This window comes from Anguilla rostrata, chromosome 4, assembly GCF_018555375.3.
Source record: "Anguilla rostrata isolate EN2019 chromosome 4, ASM1855537v3, whole genome shotgun sequence".
Taxonomy (NCBI): domain Eukaryota; kingdom Metazoa; phylum Chordata; class Actinopteri; order Anguilliformes; family Anguillidae; genus Anguilla; species Anguilla rostrata.
In genome coordinates, this window is record NC_057936.1 from 41,201,602 (window position 1) to 41,226,624 (window position 25,023).

The following is a 25,023-nucleotide window of genomic DNA, read 5'->3' on the forward strand; positions in this document are numbered from 1 at the left end:
TAACCCAAATATAGCTGAGGTTTTACCCGGATGTATTCTAGCTACGTCCTATTCGGCAAGAAAAATTTTACTTTTCAACAAAATGTAGCCGGTTTTTCACCTGAACACATAGATGGCATTTCACGGCTTAGCACGAATGACAGTGTCAGGAAAGGAAAGAGTGGAAGCAAGAAGTAGATCAATAGAGGGATAGTGGGGTTGTGAAAGACAAGGGAGAGGGATGGAGATGGTGGAATCAATGAAACCACTGTTGCCAAGGGGACATAGGTTCTGGGGTTCCACTCCAGTCTCACCAATTTTTCGTAGCTCGATAGAGCTCTCAAACTGCTGCCCGGCGACAATAAGCAGGACAGCCAGATTTATCCCAGAATACAGCGTTGGCTGCAACTCAAAACCCTTACGGTACCTGAGCAGGACAGAGAGATTATTATTATTATTATTATTATTATTGTTATTACTTAAAAAAATAATCAATTACTTAAATTTGAAATTACTTAAAAGTATGAGTATGCATTATGGAGTAGATGTTAGTGGTTGTTGATTTACATCCTATGCAAACAATTTTTCTTTGGCAATACTGTACTTATGTGTAGCCATGCCAAAAAGGATAGTTGAGCTGAACTGAGAAAAAGTGAGAGAATTTCAGGGGGTCTTAAGAAAATCAAAAGAATGTGTAAAAGGGAGTGTTATAAGTGCACATACCACTGGATTGCGTTGTCTCTGTTCTTGGTGTCCTTACAGTCAGAGTCCAGAAAGATGTCCTTATAGATCCTCCCACACAGACAGAACATGTCCGGAGCAGGGTGGTCACATGACTGCAGCACCTGGAGCATCACCCGCAGTGCCTGTTCCCTGTCCCCTGGACTATTCCGCCTGTTCACACATTTAATTCTTCATTTGGGACCGCATTTTTATGACTGCATAAGTCACGAAATGGTGGTTTCTGTATCACATACTGTATCAGGTACAGTACATATTAGCATCTACTTCAAATACAGGTGTGACACACCCAGCTCACACCCAGAGCAGGGTTCGTCTTGCAGTACAGTGTGTATTCTTGCTTGCATGCATGCCTATGTGTGCATGTGTGTGAGTGTATGTGTGTATGTGAGTGTGTGGGAATCTGCGTGTGCGTGCGTGTATACATGTGCATGTGAGTATGTGGGAATATGTGTATGTGTGTGTGCATGCACGAGAGTACGTGTGTTACCTGTTGAGGGCAAAGGCGTAGTGGAATTGGATCATTGGCTGGTTAGCCAGATCGCAGGTGGGCAGCATTTCCAGTGTCTGAACCAGCTTCACCATGGCATCATAGTCCTGGTATAGGAAGTAGTGAGGAGAGGTCAGAAGACAATCACAGTATCATTACTGGATTGTAACCTTAGTACAGGAAGATCAGAATTTCTGATCAGCAGATCAGAATTTTACCCACCTACATTGGAATTGAGCCAGGCATCCAGAGCAGCAACCACTGACCATGTTTACTTGTGCACCATATTCTAAATAAGGACTCTTATTCTAACCCAATATTATTCTCATATACATGACTATGTGAATATTCTATTTATGTCCTTCGGTCAGGACTGAAGGACAGCATCCTAGCAATTCTTACACGAGCATGAAACATTTAAAACTTTCTGGGTGTGAACTGCGGGTATTGTTTCTTTGATTTAAAATTAGCACTCTACGTTAAAGCATTAACTAGCATGATTAACATTGAATGATTAACATATTAAATAAATTTGAAGGCAATTAATGACATTTTCTTTTTGTAGCTGTGCCAGTCCCCATGAGTGTTCTATGACTAGATTATGTAATGAATAAGATAGTATATAGTAATATAAAGATAGTAATGAATAACTGTAATTAAAATGAACTGCATGAGTTAACACTTTAACATTGACAGCCTGACTTAAATACACTGCTTTCAGGGTCTTCCACCTGTTTTGTGGTTCAACTAAACTCAGCATCTCTCATTTTGTCTGCTTAAACAAATCGTTATTTTGATTTTATCTGCCATCCATTTATGTTTAATTCTTTTAATACAGAAATTAAGACCTTTGTCTCCTTGTCGGTCCAGAAGTGTGGGATTCGTTCTTACATTTTTACAATAGACTAGCTGGCTGACTTCAACACCCATGACACCTTGCAACTGTGTACATATGCAGGCCATGTTTAAGAGTTATAAATGGAATAAGGTGTTTACATGCTTAGGTGTTTACAGATTATTAGAGGCATGTGCAACCTAGGTTATTTACGTTTCGCATATTTGGACGAAGGGGGAGGGGGGTTGCTTTTCAGAATAAGATTGTTTACATGGGTTGTATCCTAACTGGAATACTTGATTTTTGCCAATACAGTACAGTAAAAAAGTAAAACATTTGATTTACTTTACTATTGCATTTTTGTCACACTGAATGGTTTCTGATCATAATGTAAATTTAAACAATTGCAGCCTGAGTGAACACAAAACACAGTTTTTTATTACTATTTCATTTATTTAATGAAAAATGTTATCAAACACTCTTATCATCCATGAGAAAAAGTAATTGCCCACTTAAAGTTAATAACTGGTTGCACCACCTTTAGCAGCAATAACTGCAACCAAACGTTTCCTATAATTTGATATCAGCCTACTACATTCCTGCGGAGGAATTTTAGCCCACTTTTTTACAGATCTGCTTTAATTCAGACAAAATTGGTACGTTTTTCAAGCATGAACTGCTTTGTTTTAGGTCCTGCCACAGCATCTCTATTGGGTTCAAGTCAGGACTTTGACTAGGTCACTTCAAAATTTAAATTTTGTTTCTTTTCAGCCATTCAGATGTGGACTTCCTTTAGTGTTTTGGATTATTGTATTGCTGCATAATCCAATTATGCTTTAGCTTCACCTCACGGACAGATGAACAGACATTTTCCTTAGGTCCCCAGGCAGCAAAGAATATCCACACCATCACCACCATGTCTGACTGCTGGTATGACATTCTTACTATAAAATGCCGTAAATGCTGCCAAAAAGTTCCACTTTGACTCATCAGTCCAAAGAACATTATCCCAAAAGACATGGGGATCATCCAGGTTGCTTTTTCGCAAATGTGAGATGAGCAATGATGTTTCTCTTGGTCGCATTAGTTTCTGCCTTGTTACTCTCCTATTAATCCTATTTTTGCCCAGTGTCTTTCCTAATGGTTCTCTGAAGTCACAAAGCCTTAGAAATGGCTTTATAATCCTTTCCAGACTGATATATTTCAGTGACTTAAAAAAAAATCTCTTCTGGAATTTCCTATGATCATTGAATAGTTTGCTTGCAGTGTGTGCTATTTAATTCTCGTGGTAAGGTTCAATATGATTGAGGTTTAAATTCAACAGGGCTGGCTGAAATTAAGCCTGCCAGTGTTCCATTAGCTTAGTCTAATTATGAATTCAATTTGATTAATTGGCTGATAGAGTAACTAAGAGGGCAATTACTTTTTCACATGGTTGATATGGGCAATTGATAACTTTTTTCATTAAATAAATATAGTAATAATTTTTTTAAAATGTGCTTTGAGTTTACACAGTTTCCCTTTGTGTAATACATTTTGTCTAAAGATCTGAAACCATTCAGTATGACATATATGCAATAATAAAGGAAATCAGGAAGGAGGCACATACTTTTTCAGAACACTGTAAGATCAGAATTATGATATGCATGTAAAGGTTGTCAATATGGCATTCAGTGCACCACACTATGTGCACTTTCAATTGACTGTAATGGGAAAAGTCCAAGCTGTTCAAACAAAAAAATAAAGCCAGTATATTCACATCACAAATTCACATTAATTTAATACAAATTGTGGTGTAATTTACATTTACCTGCCAATTTATTTACATACTCTCAAAGAGTTGAATTAACACTGCACAGTCTACTGAGTAGCAGAAGGGTAGGCGTGTGTACCTGCATATCTCTAAATAAGAAGAGCACGGGTGTGTGAATTATACGTATATCTCGACAAGAAAAGACAAAGTGCGTGTTCATTACCTGTATGTCTCTGTAGGAGAAGAGCAGGTTCATGACAATATCCTGGGTCAGTACTTCTGTGTTGTCAATGCGGAGTTTGATGCGGGACAACTCTTTGGCTAGCTCCTCACCCTGGTACTTATCACGTGCTTTTCGGATGTCATTTAGGAGTGTGTCTTTGAAGGAGGCGCTATAAACATTAATGGACAATGATACAAAGAGAGAAAGAGACAGAGACAGGGGGAGAAAGATGAAGAAAGATAAAGGTGGGAGGAGGGGTAGAGCAGGGGAAATGTAGAGAAAGTAACAGAAATAAGAATGTGAGAATTGACTTTTTTTTACAAACAAAGCTTTGTCCCTGATTTTCCACATTAGCTAGCCTATTCTGGCAGTCGGTATGGAGGCGAGGTTCTGTTACATTTCAACGTGATGATATCTGAGCCAGGAAGTGAACCATCCTTCTCTTAGAAAAGGGGCCTTGATACTGAAGGACATATAGGACCAAGTGAGACAGGTCAGGGAGCAGAACCATCAATCTTTCAGACTGTGTATGTGTCTGGGATGGGGTGGGAGGGGGAGTGGAGAGGGATAGGACTGCAGAGACCAAATATTTAAAGCTAGGCCATCACACCTACCTCAGGGTCAACATACACTCCTGTAAAAGGGCAACTCATCTTCCTCAAGACATGGAAACACAACTTCCTCAAAGAGGTCAAAACAACTTCTTCAAATAGGACAGGAACTTCCTCAAACACAACAATATACCTTCCTCCAGCAGATTAACAGAACACCTTCCTCAAAAAGGGCAACGCATCTTTCATAACAAACTGATACACCATCCTCAAATGGGGCAGCACACCTTTCTCAAACAAACGGGAAGAACATCAAACAGAGCAAAACAATTTTCTCAAAGACAGCAACACACCTTCCTCAAGGGCAAAACATCTTAAAACAGGGCAACACATCTTGTTTGAGGGCAACATGCACTCCTCAAACAGTACAAAACAACTTCTTCAAATACACAACACACCTTCCCCAAACAAGACAACACAGTTTCCTCACACACATTACTCAAGGGCAACATAAATTCCTCAAACACGACAATACCTTCTTCAAGCAGGCTAATAAAACTAACTCAAGACACAAAATAACACAACTTAATGAAACAGGATAACAAACCTTCCTCAAGCACAATACATTACAGCACTACATTTACATTACAATATACAGACACTCTAGTCCAAAGCAATGTACAGTAGTGCCACCTCCCTTACCTTCCTCAAACAGGACAACGTGTCTTCAAAAAACACCGGGCAACACAACTATCTCAAAGACACATCAACACCCCTTGCCCAAACAAATTCATTAAGTCTCTGTTAATGTTCAGTCCATAATACTTTTCTTGGCATGCTGTAATCTGAATCTGTAATTGGGTGTATAAATGTTTAGCTCATGGGTGATGCAACCACAAAATCAAGTCACAAACAATGAAGTGAAAAAACAGTAGAACTGATGTTTGTTCACTCTCTCCTTGCTCCTGTCGAGATTGTCTAACAATGTTATTCATTATAAACAAGGAATAAAAATAGTTTTGCTGAACAATAACACAACATTGTTTGAACAAAGAGTCATACTAAGGAAAGTGGACTTGATGTTATTTTCACAGATTTATCGGTATTTTACGGTCATATCAGCGTTTTAACGGTCATTCATGTCATCCATGTTCCTGGCTGGCTAACCACAATCTGTGAAAAAATTACTTTGGGTTATCAAATTAAAACAAGATTGTGTATTACTATGGCACTACTTCTGTCAATGTAGTGTTTCAATTTAAAAAAAATTTTTTGGGGGGGGGCAACTGTTTGACCATCACACACTAAAGGATAGAAACGTGGGACTGAACTAGTGTGGACTAGTGTGGATTGTAAATTATTATGAGGGACAAAAAAATTAATCTGCTGTTATGAGTAATATATTGTTATATTTATAGTCTCCTTTATTCCCTTACATCTGACTATCGTTGGTCCGACAATGATGGATGCAAGTTGCATCAGGCAACACAGTCTTTTTTCCTTTGTTTGGCAACCCCTCATGCCCATGCCCTGGCCCCCTGTCCACAGTTGGCACTCCCTGTAAATTATCTTCTTTCCAAATTACTGAACATTTTGGAATTTGCTAGCCAAACACTTTAATATCGCTTCAGAAGCCACAAACTGAAGATGGGAAAAGTTGTGTAAGTCGCGCTCAATAAGAGCATCTACTAAATGCCTGTAATGCAATGTAATGTAATGGAAGATAATAAACAGTGTGAAAAGAAGCTGGTAGAGACACAGGAAAAGGAATTCAAATACAGTGATACAGAAAGAGCATTAAAATCAAGACAGGAACATGTCACGCAGTGAGACAGGAATCTGACATTCGCTCTTACGCTGGGACAGGAAGTATGACAAACAGAGCGACAGGAAACTGTGTGTTTAGGGTGAAGGGGATGTAAATGATACCAAGAGGTGACATGGATGTCCTTGAGCAAGTTGGTGAAGCGGTCCACCAAGGGGACGCACAGAGGGCCCAACAGGTTGTCCCAGCTGGGCTGCATGTATTCAGAGGCTCGGCGTTGGGCGTCATTCTCACAGCACATGTACTCATGGTTGGGAGTCATCACATAGGGAATGAAGTAGTAGTTTCCACTGGATGCCTATAGGGGAGCCGAGAGGAGGGGAGTTCAGCGGACAGTCTCCAAGCACACAATCAGGATTCAGAATAACTCTCACACAACTTTAGTTTACAGGGACCTAAAAATGCACAGACACCAGCGCACTAATGTAGTCCACAAAGCAGCAGTCATTATTGCATTGTTGTTCAAAAGTTTCACAATTACTGCAATCATGATACGTTGCAACATTGTCAGTGCAATATCTACTCAGATACAACAATTCTAACTCCAGTAGAATACACAGGATCCACAAGGAGTCTATGTAAACTCTATTAGAGTGGAATTAATACTGCAGGGTGCCTCAGTTTACAGAATTCTATTTTTGCTCAATAGTATCCCATAGAACATCACATGATTGCAGCACCACTCTAGAACTGGAAATAGATTGGCATGTCTTGGAGCCAAAAGAGTTGGAAGACTGCATTAAAGGACAAGCTGTAGGTTGGCATACATAATGATTTAATATGTGGGGAAATGATGCAGCAATGTGATTTTTAAAAAATAGACTTAGAATTATATCTGTGCTTACTTTTGTAATGTGATCGGCCACGAACACCTCAAATCAGGGAAATTGAAAGTGACGTCACATAGGGAAGTCTGACCAGAGTGAGAGCTACGATCAATGGCAAAGTAAGCAATATTAACAGAGAGATGAATCCCAATCTCGACATCATGGAGACTTGATGAGGTATAAAATCCTCTTGCCAATACTTGTGATGGGCCACAGTCATAATTTCAAGCCTGCAAGGAGCCCAAGGGACCGGAACAGGCAAGGATCACAAAAAACAATGGGGCATGCCAATAGATGAAGTCATGGTATGAGGAGAACCTGTTGCAAACTGGACAGATCCCTTGTGAGTGACTCGTGAGAGCAACTGTACTGACAAAGCTTCTGCAGCTTAACATTGTTTGCTAAGTTAATACATATCAGGCAGTATCTAAAACAAACAGTTATAAGGGAGAGGCTGCGTCTGAAAGCTTATGTTTAACATCCCAGTTAATTAATTGAACTGGAGTACTAATACAATAATACAAAATAAAGCATGTTTATTTAAATAAATTACAGAAACTATGTAGACTATGCAGAAGTATAAAACAGCCTTAACTGTCATATTAGTTTTTCTATAGCAAACAATCCTGACGATAGCTAACGAGCGTGCCCACACAATTACTGTATTGTTGCAGAATTACCAGTTGGTTGGTTGTAGCCAGCTAGCTAAATAATATCGGACTGGAGGGTAACTGACACGTGAGTTCAATACAAATTAACGGTAATTTCTTTTCAGCCAGTTAAACTCAGACCGGACATTATTGTCTGGTGGGGACCACATCTGTACAAATACCGTAATTAGAAAACCAGGGTTAGCTGGCCTACTGTCATGTCTATCTTACCTTAGCTAATGTTAGCTAGCTCTCCTAATAGTTAACTGGGATGTTGCTAGCTAAACATAAGCTTGTAGACTCAGCCTCTGTCTTGAATTATTCTGGTTTACCGGATACGTAGGCACAAGCTAATCGCTTTCTCTCGAACAGGCTAATTACGTGGCCTGCGCATGCTGCACAAATATATGATCAGCTTGTTTGTGAGTGCTGCACACAACGCAAATAGAGACTCTCACACAAGAGTCGAAGCTTATAAAAGAGAGAAGGTGCTCTCAGTATGGGACAGTGCATGTAACAAAAATATATACCTGGGCTCTTCAAAGAGACGACCCAAAGTAGACACGTAACCGCATCTCTGGCTATTCGTTTTGTGAATCAACCGTTATATAGCCAGAGCCATCTGCCAAAGTGACCTCATATCAGCCGATCATCATCTGTGAGGCGTATGAGGGCAGTGGTTGCTAACTACGCGTTTTTAAATTCTTGGAAGAGAATTGACAAACTCTTGCCCGGGCTCTGCCAACACTTCTAGGCGCATCTGTCCCTGAACAGCTCGCATTATCTCCCATGACCTGACATTGCACAAAAATAACAATCTCAAATCCCAGAAACATTTGTAATTATAATGTTACACAACAGCTAGCTAGCTTGCTTCCTAGATAAGTTACCTCACTAACGATGTCTTGACTTCTGGCTAATGGTAGTTATGATGCCTAATCGATTGGTCGGTTTAGCTAGCTTCCTGGGTTAACAGCAAACTAAACATTACTCACTAATAATTCCTCCTTTATTTGGTAGATATCTAGCTAGTTGCAATAACTTGCCATATACATTTCACGTTTCCTTCGAGCTGAATGTGTATTTGTCATCTGTGGCAGATGCTGCTGATTCAATGCAATTGTCCATAGAACTGAAGGTGCCCGAGTGAACAGATGGGACCGCACTAGGTATCAGTCTCACAAGGTTCTTTATTCGAAATCCCATCCTGAACTCCATCATATACCCAGGGATATAATCCTCCTTCCTAAAATGCCCACTGCAGATTACCGCATTTTTCATGACAGATTCTCCAGTTAATTCTCCTGTCTCCACCTGCACAAACCGCACCCTCGCACGAAAATAACTACTTTTTCTTGGGGGGAAGGGGGCCAGGGGTGAACTCCGTGCCCTGACAGGCTAGAGCTTGCATAGCCTGCACTCACACAGTTGTTCACCAATCTAGCTAGCTGTGAAACTAAAACTTTAAGACAGTAACTGGCTAAACCGATTGACTATCAAGTGACTTAGAGTACTGCGCTCTGGTAGGGTCAGGCAAGGAATGGACTCCCCTTTGTTACGTCACTGGACGATATTAACATTTTCTGGGGGCGTGGCTTAGAATTCCTACTTTTTACTGCATTTTCATACCATCCTCTCCATGAGCCCAGAATAGTAAATCTGTAAAAAAAAAAAAAAAAACTGAACCTGCATATTGCCCTTTAAGTTTGCATTGCCTGGAAAGATCACACTGAATAGACAAAGACAACTGCCTGGATTGAGGCTGAGATTATCATTCTATGGTGCATAGAAACAGACTATACACCATGCTCTTATATCTGCTTCCCCATCTACACTGGATGCGTGCTGTCTTCTGCCATCACTGTCCTCCTCAGTCTCAATTGCACATGTTTCTAAAATGTATGCAAGCTTGCCTTTTCTAACATCAGCCAATAGTAATTAATAGAAGGACCAATGAAAACCAGACCCAAACTGAAGTGAGTGACTCAGCCTGGTGTATAAAGGGACATAATGACTCAGCCTGGTTTAAACTGTACAATGATTAGAAGGATGTCATGTGGCAGCCTCTTTATAGCTTCACGGTGTATAAGATGACTAATGAGGTGGTTTGGTATCAGCTGAGTGGAAAATGGGATAATGAGCTTAGCCTCCTTCCAGCTTTCAACCAAATGGTCTTTTTTTGCTTCATCATGTCCACCACACTGCACTGATTGCAGGTTGGTTTGAATCCCAATTAGTCGACGTTTGATACTTCACCTGAAACTGCTGGAAATGCATGAAGTGTAAAAAAAACCTTGATGAAAGATGCTCTAAATGACAATTGGTTGTAGCCTGTATTCAATCTACATTTGTTCTTAACTTTGAATAGCAATTAATTGTTCTTTTTTCTACATTAGTACAGTTTGGCAACTTTTGGAAATTTCTATGTTAAGGACAAACTCATTGCCCAAGCCTTTAGCTCTGCAGGCACTCAAACCAGTGATTTGTGGGTAACGTTTCCAACATGCTCAAACTAGTCTTCATGTTATTATGGGGTATTTGGTTAAGATGGTAGTAAGTAGTCTCATTAATACCCATGAGGGACAGACCATTCCATGAAGAGAGGAATCTGAGCCAGAACCCGCCTCTACACTCATCCACATCCCTATCCTCTTCCCAATCCACAGACTAGTTCACTCTCACCACTCATCTCTGGTCCTGTGGGCTCCATGAGGGACAAGAGTGACCCACTAAACACTGTGGACTCTGACATATCACCACTTCAAATGTGGAAGTTCAAGCCACTTGATAACACACATCTGATTACTGCCAGTAGCCTTTTTTATTGGATAAATTGTGTGGGAAAATAATTAGCTAGAAGGTTCCAAGCATGGCATTCAGACATTCTCATGTTCTGGTCACAGAAGGCAGGAATGGTTTAAACTCTACTGTTTTGGTAGCATGGAAAAGACATCATACCCTTTTTTAAGCCTACATAGGGCATACTGGAATAGTTATGACACTTAATAAGCATTGGAGCATGTGCCACAAGCAATCAGTAGTGGTGCTCTAGAGGAGTTGTTATCACAATTTTGTTGTCCATTTTGAGTGCTTCATATAGTGATATGCGTGCTTTACAAAGCGACAACTTTCCCAGTGTCACATAGTGTTATGCCTGCTTTACGAAGGTACAACTTTCCCAGTGTCATATAGTGTTAAGCCTGCTTTATGAAGGTACAATTTGCCCAGTGTGACTTGTTATGCTTTGGTTAAGTAAAAAAAGAGAATTAATATTGCCCATCACTGCTTCATACACATACGGCACATCACATTTGATAAGTTCAAAGGTGAAGTAGAAAGTTAAGGGATGCTAGGGGTGTTAAGACAAAGGACATAAGATACACCTTTTCGTGGTGCTACCCAGACCAAGCACAGACATTGGTCACCGAAGGGAGTAACCAGCATGCATGGAGATACCTACTTTGTTCCTTAGGCCAGAACCACAGTATTCTGGAGGCAACTGCACCCACGGGAAGCCTACAGTACTCTGCCTTGCAGCCTACTCCAGATAACACACAGAGGAGAAAATGTGGGTGAGGGCCACAGAGACAGAGTGAGTGGTAGAAGGATGGAGGGTAAGAGAAATATAAAGACAGCAAGATGGGGGGAGATGGAAAGAAACTAAGAGAGGGGAAGAGGGAGGGTAAAGGCCAGAAAGAGAGCAGGAAAAGGAGGTAGAAGAAAAGAAGTGAGAAAGAGAGAGGGATAGAGGAAAAGAGGGTGAGAGGAAGGGATAAAGAAGGTGAGAGAAAGAGAGTGAGATATAGGAAAGTGATTAGAGAGGGGGAAGAAAGAGAAGAACAAGGAAAAAGAAAGATTGCGGAAGGCTTGAGAGAGATGAAGAGAAAGAGGGGGAACAAGGGGAAAGAGCAAGAGACAAAAAGGGAGAGAAAACATATTTAAGGCATGTCTGCAACACAAATGTTTCCCATTACAGTACAGTTGAAACAAGTAGAAAATGGAAAAGAAGAGAGAAAAGAATAAGCAGAGAAAGAAAGAGCCACTGTTCTATTTAACATGTAGTCTTATTCTTTAAATGTATTGAAAGAGGGAATTTAAGTTCTACATTAAAATGGTTGGCCATATGGTCTTATTTCTTGTATTGCGCACCAATAAAAATACCTGTCCTGCCTGTTAATATACAATTGCCTGCGCCTTCATGGTTCACTCTTTTGAGTCAAGAGAAATGCAGCCTTCCTCTATTAATGCTTGCGTTGTAGGTATACAATTATTTTAAGATGCACAGATCCTCCAGTTGTTACCTTAATTGGGAACTCATCGCTACATCTACTCTACTTTTCAATGGCCTTAAGAAGGTAAAACCAGAGCCAATGATACACACCTTCCCATCACATTAACTCTAGTTCACAAACTGGCGTCTCACTAAAGACAAGGGTGGTTCAACCCCTATGCAGACTCACTGTTGCAAGCTGAATTTCTTACTACTTTTATGGTTTCTTAGATGTGGGGAATACGCTACGTTCACTGAAAAATTTGATCCACAATGTGATCTCATCATCCTGTAGTTTGTACATTTGTATCCTTAAGTTTGTATATTTTGGTTTTCACCTCAAGCATTCAAAATCTGTGAAAATGATGAATGAACTTATATCATTATTACACAAATGCACTGTTTTCTGTCCTCTCTTCTCTATGACACAGTACCTGCAGTGGCACCCCCACATGAGCCCTACGGTCCCTCCTGAACTATACACTTCTGCTTTGATGCAGTAATGACAGAAGCAACAGTCACCCTGGTCTCCACAGTGAAAGCTATGGGCCATTAGTCATCTGCATCTTATAAACGTGACATTGTCAGGTGTCTACTAAATTATTCCCATTAACAGCAATGAGCTCAGCGGTATAGGAGCACGGCTGCTTCTGTTTTTAGTGGCAATGAGAGAGGGTTCATTTACACTGGTATAGGAGTAGTATATTTCCCCCAAATTGGTTTACTCTTGGCTCTCAGGGAAATACCAACATGCTTGTGAGTGCACATACTAAATATGAATTCACCAGTTAAAACGGCCTCGGGCTTACAGCGGTAGCTAAGCCAAAGCACATACACGTAGGCTAGCTTTTATCATTACACATAGTATTTTCTCCTGATTTAGCTGAATCTTCCTTAGTTAATACCTCATTTAACTTACAACCCCTGACAAATAAATCTATACTCTAGCTAATTGTCCTACAGGTTATTTCTAATGTGACAATTGCACACTCAAGAGCTCCTATACCTTAAACTTGATAACATCCCATAATTAAGGGAAGTAGATATGGACGGGCAGTACCTGTGGCAGTCATACATGCCCAAACTATAACACCCTCATCACTGTGTTTCACAGATTTGGGGGGGGGATGCTGTACAAATGCGACCTTATGTTCCTATGTTGGCATTGATCTGCATCTGGCAATAAAATTCAAGTAAAAGGCCTATCATACATGCATATTTTGTGCCACTGAATATACTTAAGATAAATTCCCTTTTAATTAGGCAAATAAATGCTCTACATCTAAATAAAAAACTAATTTTAGACTGCATGCTTGTAATCAACCTAGGAAAAAAACTTAAATCTATATTCTTTAAATCAGAATGTAATGTAAATTTACCAAATTGAGAATTTTTACTCATGAGCTTCAGCAAACTGGTTGCCAACTCTTATAGGCATGCCTGCAAACCAGCTGGCCCATCATTAGCCGAACTGATCAAGTTGATAAGTTCACCTAAGCTGGTCCACCATAAGACAACTTGACCTATCTGACTCATCAGTTTGATGAAGCTCATCTTCTAGCTAAAGCCAACTCAACAAGACTGATACCCCAGCTCAACCCAGCTGGAACAGGCTGGTACACCAGCCAAAACTAGTTTAACCTGGTTGGTACAGCAGCCAAGCCCACCTTGCTGAAAATTCAAGCTTAAACAGGCCTAAGCTGGTAAACCTGTATTTTTGACACTTTTAGCTGGTTGAGCAGCTCTTCACCAGCTGACCAGGGTATATAGTCAGCTAGTCCACCAGTTTGACCACTGGCACCAGTTTTCTCTACCGGCTTAACCAGCTCTGACCAGCTTTGTTCAGCTAGAGACCAGCTTTGACCAGCTAGAAGTGGCAAAAGCCATCATAAACCAGCCCGGCACTTTGACCGGGCTGGTACACCAGCTGGATCAGCCTGGTACACCAGCTCAGTCCAGCTAGACCAGGCTGGAACACCAGCTAAAACCAGCCCGACCACACAGTAAAATGTTCAGTTAAATCCAATATGGTCCCAACTGGATTCATATGCACTAAAGTTGAATTAAAACTGGAAATGTTATTGCAGGCTGGTACATTTCAAAGCTGGTCTTAAGATGGTCTTAGCTGGAATTAACCGCAGGGTGTGTAACAGACTCTATTCTGACTCCAGCGCTGTTCAATATCTGCATAAATGAGTTAATGTTGCAGTTGGACCAATATACACACTCCTGGTCTCCTGCTCCATGATACAGAAGGCAAACTTCCTCTCTACACATATGGCCTGGTTCATACAACATGAGTGACAGCAGAATTTGGCTCGGTAACAGAGTCACTGCCAAACCTTGACAGCAGAACCTGGCTCGGTAAGAGAGTCACTGCCAAGCCTTGACAGTAAATTTAAAAAAGAATAGCAGAATAATCTTCTTTAGAAATGCTTGTCAGGAAAGTAAGAAAGCACTTTCCTCTTGGCATGCCTTACCAGCCATGGTCTGACAACTAGTTCATCAGGGACCTTTAGTATGGGAGTGAATGTATTAAAAGGGTCACCAAGCAGCTGTAGGCAATGCGCTGTATGGAAGGGAGATTTTGGGTTCATACAATCTGCACAACTACTCCAATTGGGACAACAGAAAAAATACCTGATGCCTCTACTACATGATCTTTTACAGGTTCAAAGAAAACAGCATACTGTATAACGCATCAAGGACAGAAAAAGACTAGTTACCTCTGACTGAACATCAAGGCTCCAGAGTGCGACCATTTTGGTCGCACATGCAACCAAAAATCTGTCATGTGCGACTAAACATTTTCATTGGTCGCACTGGTGCGCCTGACATTTAGCAGGTCTGTCTCTGTGTGTTACGACGGAGTATTAGGGCCACATTGAGGGGGAAAAAATTCTGAGATTTCGAGAATAAGGTCGTAATATTACGAGAATAAAGACTTAATATTACGAGAATAAAGTCATAATTTTACGAGAAAAAAGTCATAGTATTATGAGAATAAAGTCGTAATTTTATTTCCCACCCGCATTCTACGAAGAAAAAAATGTCATGTATGGCATGTATGTGTGAAACCGCGCCCTGTACTTCTCCGGGAGCAGTGCACACTTTTGTTTGAGTTATTTGAGTTTTATTTATTTATTTGAGTTTGTCAAGCACTTTAAACATCAGCACTTTTTAAGTTTATTTTTTAAACAATTGAGGTTATTGCGATTTCTTGTTTGTGCTGATTTGTGATTTAAATAAAGAAAAAACATTTATCTGCACCTTTATTCCTGTTTACAATCATTTACATAATGTGTTAAGAAATTACCAATGTGTATGGGAGCTGACAAAAAAGGTAACGCTTAAAATGTATTATTGAGACGCCAAAAGGTGGAAAATTTTGGGAGCACCTAAATTGTGTGCTGGTGCACCTAAAAGTTAGGTGCACCAGTGCAACCAATGTAAAAAAAAGTTAGTCTGGAGCCCTGAACATATTCAGCAAAAAAGCAAAAAACTTTCAGAGATAAATCATACAAAATCTTACTAACCAAGCAAAGACTCAAAAATTGCAAACAGTTCAATTGTTCCCCCCCAATAATTGTAGAGAAACAAAATCACCATGTACTTTTATTTTGAAAGGCATGCTGCATTTCCGCAGGAGTGCAGTCAAAAAGTCCACCCGATATAGCAAATATCATCCAATTTAATGGAGCCAAATCTTTAAAGGCATACTATAGAGTATTTTTTTATTTGAAAATATTATAAAATAACTATGCTAAGGCATATCTGTGAATCTCAGTCTTTCTACACTTGAACAAAATTTGTTATTCTAAAACGTTTTTGGGACGTTTATAGGAGTGACGCTCTTTTCTGTGTAGGGAGGGGTGAGTGTGGCTACAGAGCCGGTGGTTTGGAAATGTGTCCCCTCAATGTCAAACTCACTCCTATGTCCCTGACCTTAGGAAAATACACATCAGAGATATCACAGACTGGATTAAACCATTTTAAATCAGAAAGAGGCTGAAGATTAGGTTTAACCTTGATGACCTTACTTAAGCAGCTAAGGGAATACTAGAACAGAGGTTATGACACCACATACGACAGCTGTGCAAATAATTGGCTGTTGATAGGAAATAATTGTTTGAATTAGGCACATTTTATGATAAAACAAAACAACAAAGGTGGGTTGAGGAACTGTAAATGAAATGGTATGCTTTCAGCATTACCACACCAAACACAGTGTTCCTCTGTTTCCACCCACAGTGAGAATGTTTACCTTCGCACATCCTCTCTCCGCTCTAAATGTAAAACCACTGATGTTTTAGATACAAAGCACCAGCTGTCAAGCCAAACTGATGATAGCCCTCCTGGCCCCTGAAGACAGCCCCCTCTCACCACTGATAGGTCCCCCCAGCAACATCGTCCCTCCCATTACTAACAAGACGCACAATCCCTGGAAACACATCCTGAACCTGCAGCCCCAAAGCTCTCCCAACAGGAGGGACAGACGAGGAGCCCACAGTGCTGAAAGCAGCTTCAAGCCCATCCCGCTGCTTTGAGTGAAGCCTCATCTAAAGCACATGCGTAGCGGCCTCGGTGTCACGTGTAAGAAGCGTCTAGACGCAGCACATCAGTTCGCTTGTGTGTCCGCACCTGTTCCCTCTCTTGAACTCTTTCTCCACTGGATTTTAAAAAATTAAAAAAAATCCTTGTATCTCTTCCATCTCTTGATTTTTCTCAGACTCAGTCTCATGCAGTGTTAGTTTAGCTATTTTCTCTGAGCCTCCTCCCGTTCCCCACTCCCAATCAGGTCCATGTTAGACCTTATTCGAGAATTATCCATCCCCTCCAAAACGTCAAGCAAGTGTTTCTATTGAGTGTTTGTAACTACTGATACAGCTCACCTACTGTTTGTGGTAGCTTGTAAACATAATACTGCTGAGGCAAAAGATTGTTGGAACAAATTTAGAAATTTTATCTTGCCTCTCATGGTAGCATTACATTTAAAAACAGTTTAATAATCATAAACATAAACATTTATCTCCAATGGATAAATTTCCCAAGTAACATCCAATACTGGTTAGTGTACACTTCATTCACAAAAATGATACATCGGCTTATAATCCAATGTTTTAAAATAGGGTAGGTCTTAACTTATGTTGCCTAAAAGACCTTGTTGTAAAGACTGACACGTCTGAATATGAATGCAACTTATTACTGATAAATAAAACAGACTGGGAGCAACAGTCCATTACAATTTGCCCACCTTTTTTGTTGACCAATTTCTACCTTTTTTTGTTCACCAGTAGCTTCTGTTCTCTAATGACCCCTGGGATCATAGCAAAGCAAATAAATAAACCTAGTCGATACACACTGGTGTTTAATAAAGTTTGACACCCCTCTTCTCACCTTCTCACCCACTGTGACAATACTATTATAAAGTTCTGTATAATTGATTGATTGATCATTAGTTGTGCTCATTTCCCACATGTAAATACAAAAGTACAAACATGCATAGATATACATACATCCATACATCAATTGCCTCAATGATAACCAATTCCAAATTGTACATATCTACAGACAGTGAAGCTGCAGTATCTGTTTCAGCAACAACAACGTTTTCAATTTCTCTGTAGTCTCTCCCTCTGTCCAGCTTTCATGGTAATGGGAATCTCTCTCAAACAGAATTTCAAAATACCGTAATACCACACAACACACAGCCATAATGGTTATACATATGCTAAAAAATATAACCATTATAACTATAATCTTATAATATGTCCAGATGTTAGGCATCAGTGTCTAGGCTTATTACCCAAGCTGTTCAGCAGAATCACTGGATCATCTACAGACACACCCACTGTTCTTGGCTCCTTTACTATTCTCATTCCCAGCACCAGTTTCTTACATAATTACTTAGGGATTGTTATAACAGACTATAGTTTTGTGTGGATGGTATGTATCTGAATGAATATATGATTTGTATCATGGTACTAGGCTGGCATAAATTACTTACATATGTGCATAATGATATTGCACATGCACAGCCTGTCTGGGAGTGTTATTAGTCAGATCTAACACTGTTGCTCACACAACTCAGGTGGATGCATGTCCGTTTTCTTTCACTGTAAATCCGTCTGAACAAGAACAACTAATTGCTAAATGCTAAATTCTGACCTCAAGTTGAACTGAGAGATTTTCCAGAGAATCACACTGAAAAACAACAGACCACATGAATAAATAAATCATTAGACCACTTCCTTACCCTGTGGGCTTACTATATACTGTATATCACTGACTCAGTACTTACTGTGTTTTTCTGTGCCACCATGTCCTAGAAAGGAAGAAAGAGTGGACATCTGTCAACAAGATCACATTTCAGATGTAATTTCACAAGATTATGCTAGAAGCTGTTCATGCTTTAGCTCTGATGACATCTCTGATGATATACAAGCTAAACTGTGGCTCATAAATCAAGGTAAAAGCAGAACTGTAAATTTGGAGAACCATTACATGATACTTAAAGAGCAATGTAGGGAGCAACATTCAAACTAAATAATAGTATGCATGGCATTATTCAAAGTGCAGTGTAGGCAGGGTTATTCACAGTAATGGCAGTGTATGCTGGGTTATTTACACTAAGAAGTAGTGTCGGCTAGGTTATTTACACTAAAAAGCAGTGTATGCAGAGTTATTTACACTAAGGAGAAGTGCATGCTGCGTTATTTACACTAAGGAGCAGTATAGGCTGGGTGGTTTACAGTAATGAGCAGTGTAAGCTGGGTTGTTTGCACTGAGGAGCAGTGTCACCAGGGTTACACTAAAAACTACTGTATGCAGGGCTATTTACACGAAGAAGCAGTGTATGCAGGATTATTTACACTATGGAGCAGTGTAGGCTGGGTTATTTACACTAAGGAGCAGTGCACACAGGGTTATTTATACTAAGGAACAGTGTACACAGGGTTATTTACACTAAGTAGTAGTGTAGGCTGGGCTATTTACACTAAAAAGCAGTGTATGCAGGGTTATTTACACTAAGGAGAAGTACAGGCTTGGTTATTTACACTAAGGAGCAGTGTAGGATGGGTTATTTTACATTAACACCTTTGCGCACATGCCAAATCTTCCCAATCCTTGCCCATTTAGGGGGTACCCTATTTAAAGCTTTATAACTCCAGATGTGAGCATCACAGAGACTTGAAACATGGCTTAAATGAAGCAAGACATTTGTATCATTTACAATAATAACAATACTTAGACTAGTTTATATTAATAATTTATGAATAAATAAAGTGCCACAAATGCAATTGTCTTGGCAAAAAATCAAAAATGAATTTGCTCTTTTTTAGTTTGAGAGATTGCATATATACAGCAGGTTAAACTATACATGTCCTAGATCAAAACCTCCTTGACCACAAGTGCGTAAAATCGATGTGTGGATATGCAGAACTACTAAAGATCTACGAAGCTAAAAGTAAGCAGTGTACCCAGTGTCTCCAAATCAATCCAAAATGTTAAAATTATGTATTGCTGTAAATCACAACATAATCATGTATTTCACTACAAATCAACTGTTTTAACTCAAGAAACTCACTGTTGCATCATTTTTACGTGTTACAAGCTTTCCGTCAATACAGTGGCCTAAAATATCCAGGGGTCCAGAGACATATCCAAAATCTATCCAAAAATGAATAAAATGCTTTTTGTCCATTATAAAGCATATATGTGTCCTTATGAAGGTTTAAGATGAAACATTGATATCAGATTTAAAAATAATGCAAAAACATTATCGCACAATGTGGTATAGTACTTAAATGTGTAATCACTAACTCTAGTATGTTTTTCTGTGCACTGCAGTATGTAATGTTTCCTTGTATGGGGATGGGACGATATTAAAACAATATTCAAATGTCCACCACGTTTTGGCAATGTTCTAGTTCAGGTCACATGCGGTGCATTAAACACAAACACAACTTAGCAAACCAACGAACGCTTACGTTACAGTGTGAAATATCCTCATTATAAAATACCACTAACCTATTTAAAGACACTCAATCTCAAAAATAACGCATATAACCAAAATATATATCACTTACATTTGGAAGATGAAATCTTATCTGTGTTCAGCAGATAGAGACAGAGACAGAATCAATGTTGTCGTTACCCAGTTCTAACTCAGTCCAGAAAACAGTATATCAGCTAGGTCTATCAGCAAACATATGCCTTAGCCATGCTCAGAATGTCTCAAGAATAATAATATTTTCCAAGAAATTATGAAAGTCATCGATAAAATTTCGTCTTTTACTGCTACCACAGACTAAATGTGTAATGCAGCTATAATGAGACAAAACTTTCGGTTACGCTGAGCTATAAAACGCTATTCAAAAAGTAAAATTAGACATATTATACATTGTTAGAATGCTTATTCTGTCACATATTGGATTGATTCATTGTTGATCAAGCCAGATTGTACTACAAAGGATGACAAAACCGTAAAAGGAGCACAAATGACAGAAATGAGCGTATATTTCACAAACAGATTGTCCATGACAATATATTACCACTCAGTCTCAAAAGGGACATCGCTACGCATAAAACCAATGGTAAGGTTGTATATTTATTCCATATTTAGTTGCAGATATTGGCAGTAGAACGACATGGTTAAAAATTCCACTTGTTTATTTCAGTGTTCAGTGAGCAGCTGCACTGGCATACCTTCGGCTATTGTTGGCTTCATCTTGTTGCTACAACAAAATACAAATTTTTAGTGGTAAATAATGTTTTCATATATGCCCAGATAGACACTATTGTCCACTGTGTCATGCATGGGGGTGTAGTAACAGATGAGACTGCAGGGAGGGGGTGCTTGGTAAATGGACGACCAGCACGACAATAGTGGCACTTAGAAACTCTGTGTTCGGCATAGTTGTCCTGAATCGTCTACTAATAAAGCTAGAACACAGAGTTTGTTTTTCCAACTCCAACTCCAACTTGTGTTGGTTGTAGGAGCACAGAATGTCTGAATTGAGCTATCTAGGCATGCCAGCGTTCCGACCACTAGGGGATTGCGCGAAGAGGTTAAGTAGCAGTTTAGGCTGAGTTTTTACACTAAGGAGCAGTGTACGCAGGGTTATTTACACTAAAGTAGGCAGTATACTTCGTAAGAAGTGAAACGTTTTGAGCAAAAAGACGCAATGAGAACAACTGAAGAACAAAAAGACGCGGTGTTGTGTGTTCTCACGGTGCAGTGTGCGACGGAACTTTTAGAAAATGTCTTTCTTGTTCTCCGACAACAGTGTTTGTGGACATGTTCGCCGGTGGCTCTCAATCCTGAAGTCCTTTCTTCTTAGTGAGTATACTGCCAGCTTTAGGAGCAGTGTAGGCTGGGTTATTTATACCAAGGAATAGTGTAGGCTGGGTTATTTACACTAAGAAGCAGTGTAGGCTGGGCTCTTTACACTAAGGAGCAGTGTAGGCTAATTGAGCCTCAAAAATGAAGAGGAATGCAGTTGTAGCAACATGACCACAGGCTACCTAGGACAGCGATTTCTGAGTTTACACGTGCTTGTTTCCCAAGGCGTTATCGATACTCAATTAAATTTATGACAATACAACTGCATCAGTATAGTTTAAGCTCCTTATATAGCATTCTAACCATTTCATTGTGGAAGAGTGACATTACATCATCACACTGGCTGGCTGCCAGAAGCAAACCGCTAATGTGACACTTGTTTTATAGACAATTTTGATTTGCAAAATACGAGCATTATAAGGGGGAAAAATTGCATCGCACAGTCACATCACTTTGAGGGATGAGGCAAATGCGTTTGGGGGGAGGGGCCCGATGACACTGGGTTCACTACTGATATTTGCATATTTTTGTGTCCAGGTGTGCCTCTATGTAAATGTATGCATACAGTATTGCACATAGGTCACTCCTTTTGTCCAGATAAACCAGTCATTACAAGCAAGTTATTTATTTATTTGTCAGAAAATACTGCAGCAAGCACATATTTAACCCAAAAACCTCCACAACTATGAACAATATTAAATCTTTCAGTATTTAGTGTGCCTGAAAATAGGCTATTGATTCTGTTAGCCATTTCACAAATCTTCTAACATAACATGCTTTTTCAATCACCATAGAGGATATGATCTTTATTATGCTCCCTCTGTGAAGCTAGTTGCTAGCGACTTGCTAGCTGACCTTTATTGAAAATTCAAACTTCAATTTACTGCTAAATTATTTGTTAGATTTACAGTAATGTTGTGCTCATTGACATGGGCAATAGGTTTATTTTTGGCTTGCAAACAATAATAGATGGAGACTTTTATCCATGTTCCTTCTTGAAAATGAAATGCTGGTGATTGTCTCAGTTGTTTGTATGCATTGTTGGCAACTGTGGACAAAGACTACAACTGAGGTGACCCATTGATAACAACATCAAATATATTCACTGAGAATCAATGTTTTCTGGTTTCCCTAACACAATTATCACACTAAAACAAAATACAGCCGATAAGTACAAATTTCACCAGTCAAGAGATCTGTTACAGCAGTATTAGGCCATTGGCTGAGTGTGAAAATGCAGAAGGACATAGCATTTGATCTGATATCAGTCTGAAGTCACACATAAAGGGACACACTAGGTCAGTCACCTATGCCAAAGTAGCAGAGGGAATAGGAGATCCAGCTGAAAGAGGTACAAATAGGGGTATGTGAAGGTGAGGTGGAAGAGTTGGTCAATGGAGAACAAGATATGTGACAGATGAAATAAGGACAATTGGTAATCCTGTAATCAAGCATGGTTGATTACAGAAATTAAATATGCAAATTAACATGACCATCTAATGACATTATTTATTATTATTATTGTTATGTGTTGAACTACATACATTGTTATTTTGGGCTATGCGAGTTACCATAGTTGTTATTGTAAAGCTAAGCCTTATGGGTAATCAAGTTTGTTTCCAGCAGAATGCCAAGTGATGCCATGCATGTAACACGCAAAACTCTTCAGTAAACTCCTCCGTTGTTATCAAACGTATTTCTCCGCCTCTGCCTCGGTTCCTCTGTGAGTAGTATATGTCTAAAGAGGGTACAGACATAAGAGACATATATGAAGCTCAGCAACTACTGAGAGTTGGTGACACTGGCATAATTTCTCTAAGATGGCTAATCAAAAAAATGCCCACAGCAGGGGATAATGCTGCAGGCGTAAGGTTCAACCAAATCTGAGGATATCAAACTTGCTTCAATTATGTGTACCACAGAGACCAGTTGGACAACATACACCAACTACTGTACCTACAGATGGCTTGGACACTGTTGCATCATGCTACACTGTACAGGAAAATAGTTTGTATTCTCTATTATAGAGTTCAGTGAAGACCAAATGTTGGTGGCTGTCAACCAAAATGTACAACTGAACTTGAGACTGCTATTGTAAATATGGTCCCTAAAATCAATGCCCTCTGCCTGAAAGACATAAAACACAGAAAACATTTCTTTGAAAACATTGCCACGGTCAGTTTAGCCACTAATTACAGGATTTTGATGAGTAATGTAGCAACCATGAAGCAAGTATACTGACTACTGTTAGAAAGCAACCGTGTCTGAGGAACTGTGGTACCAATATATCCAAGTATACACTGTGTTGTGTGAAATTATATGCTAAGCTCCTGGCAATGGCATACAGTTAAAGGGATATATTTGTACAATCTATAGTACATCTGACAAAAACCCCGTCTTCAAAGTTTGTGCCAAGTTACTCACCCATACAAAGCACTGTCTAAAAGTCATTCACACTTGCTAAATCTAGGCCTGCCACTAAAAGTACTGATATAAAAATTCGGCCAAGTTAAAAGAAACAATATTGCCTATCTTAGCTCACAAAATTTTAACATGCCGTATTCCAAAGAAATGCTGCTACCCAATTTTTCCTAAATGATTTCAAGTAACTTGGCCTTGAGTACATTGAAACGTATTTTTCTTCAGGCTGCTGACTACCAAAGTAACAAAAAAAATGGCCGACCGGATAGCAGGCTGAGCTGACTACTCCCCGGAATAATTTGAATAATTAAAATCCCAAGCTATAATAGCCAAAATATCACACTGGAGACTTCAGAAAGTGGTGCTGCAACCGAAACGTCTGGAAAGATTCATTGACCACCGATACCAACAAACTATGAGCCGTGAACCAGACTTCAAACGGTCATACAGAGATGTACTGAGCTCAAGTGGATCCGACAAAATACCCGTGGCTACAATGGCTCCAGCTGATCGTGAAATGTTAACATTGATGAGTAAACAGCTACAAAAACTGGACTTACTGGAAGGGCTGATGGAAGAGGTGGGTGAGCTTAAAAGAGCTGTGCTCCACACCAATGCTGTAATTGACGAATTAAAGAAAGAGAATGCAACGCTTCATAACAGCGTGGTTACTCTACAAACTAGAACAGAGACACTCGAACAGCAAAACACCCAACTCAAAGTCGACGTACTAGACTTCAAATGCAGAAGCATGAGGGATAACCTTCTATTTATGGGAATAAAAGAAAGTGATAACGAAACCTACCTCGCAAGGAAGAGTGTGCTGAAACAATTCCTGAAGAACGAATTAAAGATGTCCAACAAGCAAATTGAAGAAACCGGCTTTGAGAGAGTACATAGGCTTGGACGAAGGAAGGATACTCAGAAAACGTCCTATCATTGCAAAATTCTCGAACTTCAAAAAGAAACTGGCTGTGCTTGAAAGGGGAAAAGCACTCAAGGGAACAACTTATCAATGAACGAGCAGTACCCACCAGAAATTGTTGACAGGAGACGGAGGGTCTACCCGATCATGAAGAGCAACAGGGATCAAATGAATAAAGTATGACTGA

General features: G+C 39.7%; 1 protein-coding gene across 3 annotated transcripts in view; it reads right to left on the reverse strand.

Annotated features, from left to right (window-relative positions):
- The window catches only part of map3k15 (mitogen-activated protein kinase kinase kinase 15), a 97,606-nt gene that overhangs the window by 49,971 nt on the left and 22,612 nt on the right, over window positions 1-25,023 (reverse strand). For 2 of the 3 annotated variants that reach the window (XM_064332676.1, XM_064332675.1), the window contains exons 3-9: window positions 18,446-18,469; window positions 11,335-11,412; window positions 6,502-6,695; window positions 4,022-4,190; window positions 1,211-1,317; window positions 703-873; window positions 294-406 (exon numbers count right to left, since the gene is read on the reverse strand). In XM_064332676.1, the coding sequence (XP_064188746.1) occupies window positions 294-406; window positions 703-873; window positions 1,211-1,317; window positions 4,022-4,190; window positions 6,502-6,695; window positions 11,335-11,412; window positions 18,446-18,469 (856 nt within the window). The remainder of the gene's footprint in view (window positions 1-293; window positions 407-702; window positions 874-1,210; window positions 1,318-4,021; window positions 4,191-6,501; window positions 6,696-11,334; window positions 11,413-18,445; window positions 18,470-25,023) is intronic. The other variant, XM_064332677.1, reaches the window with a different exon arrangement.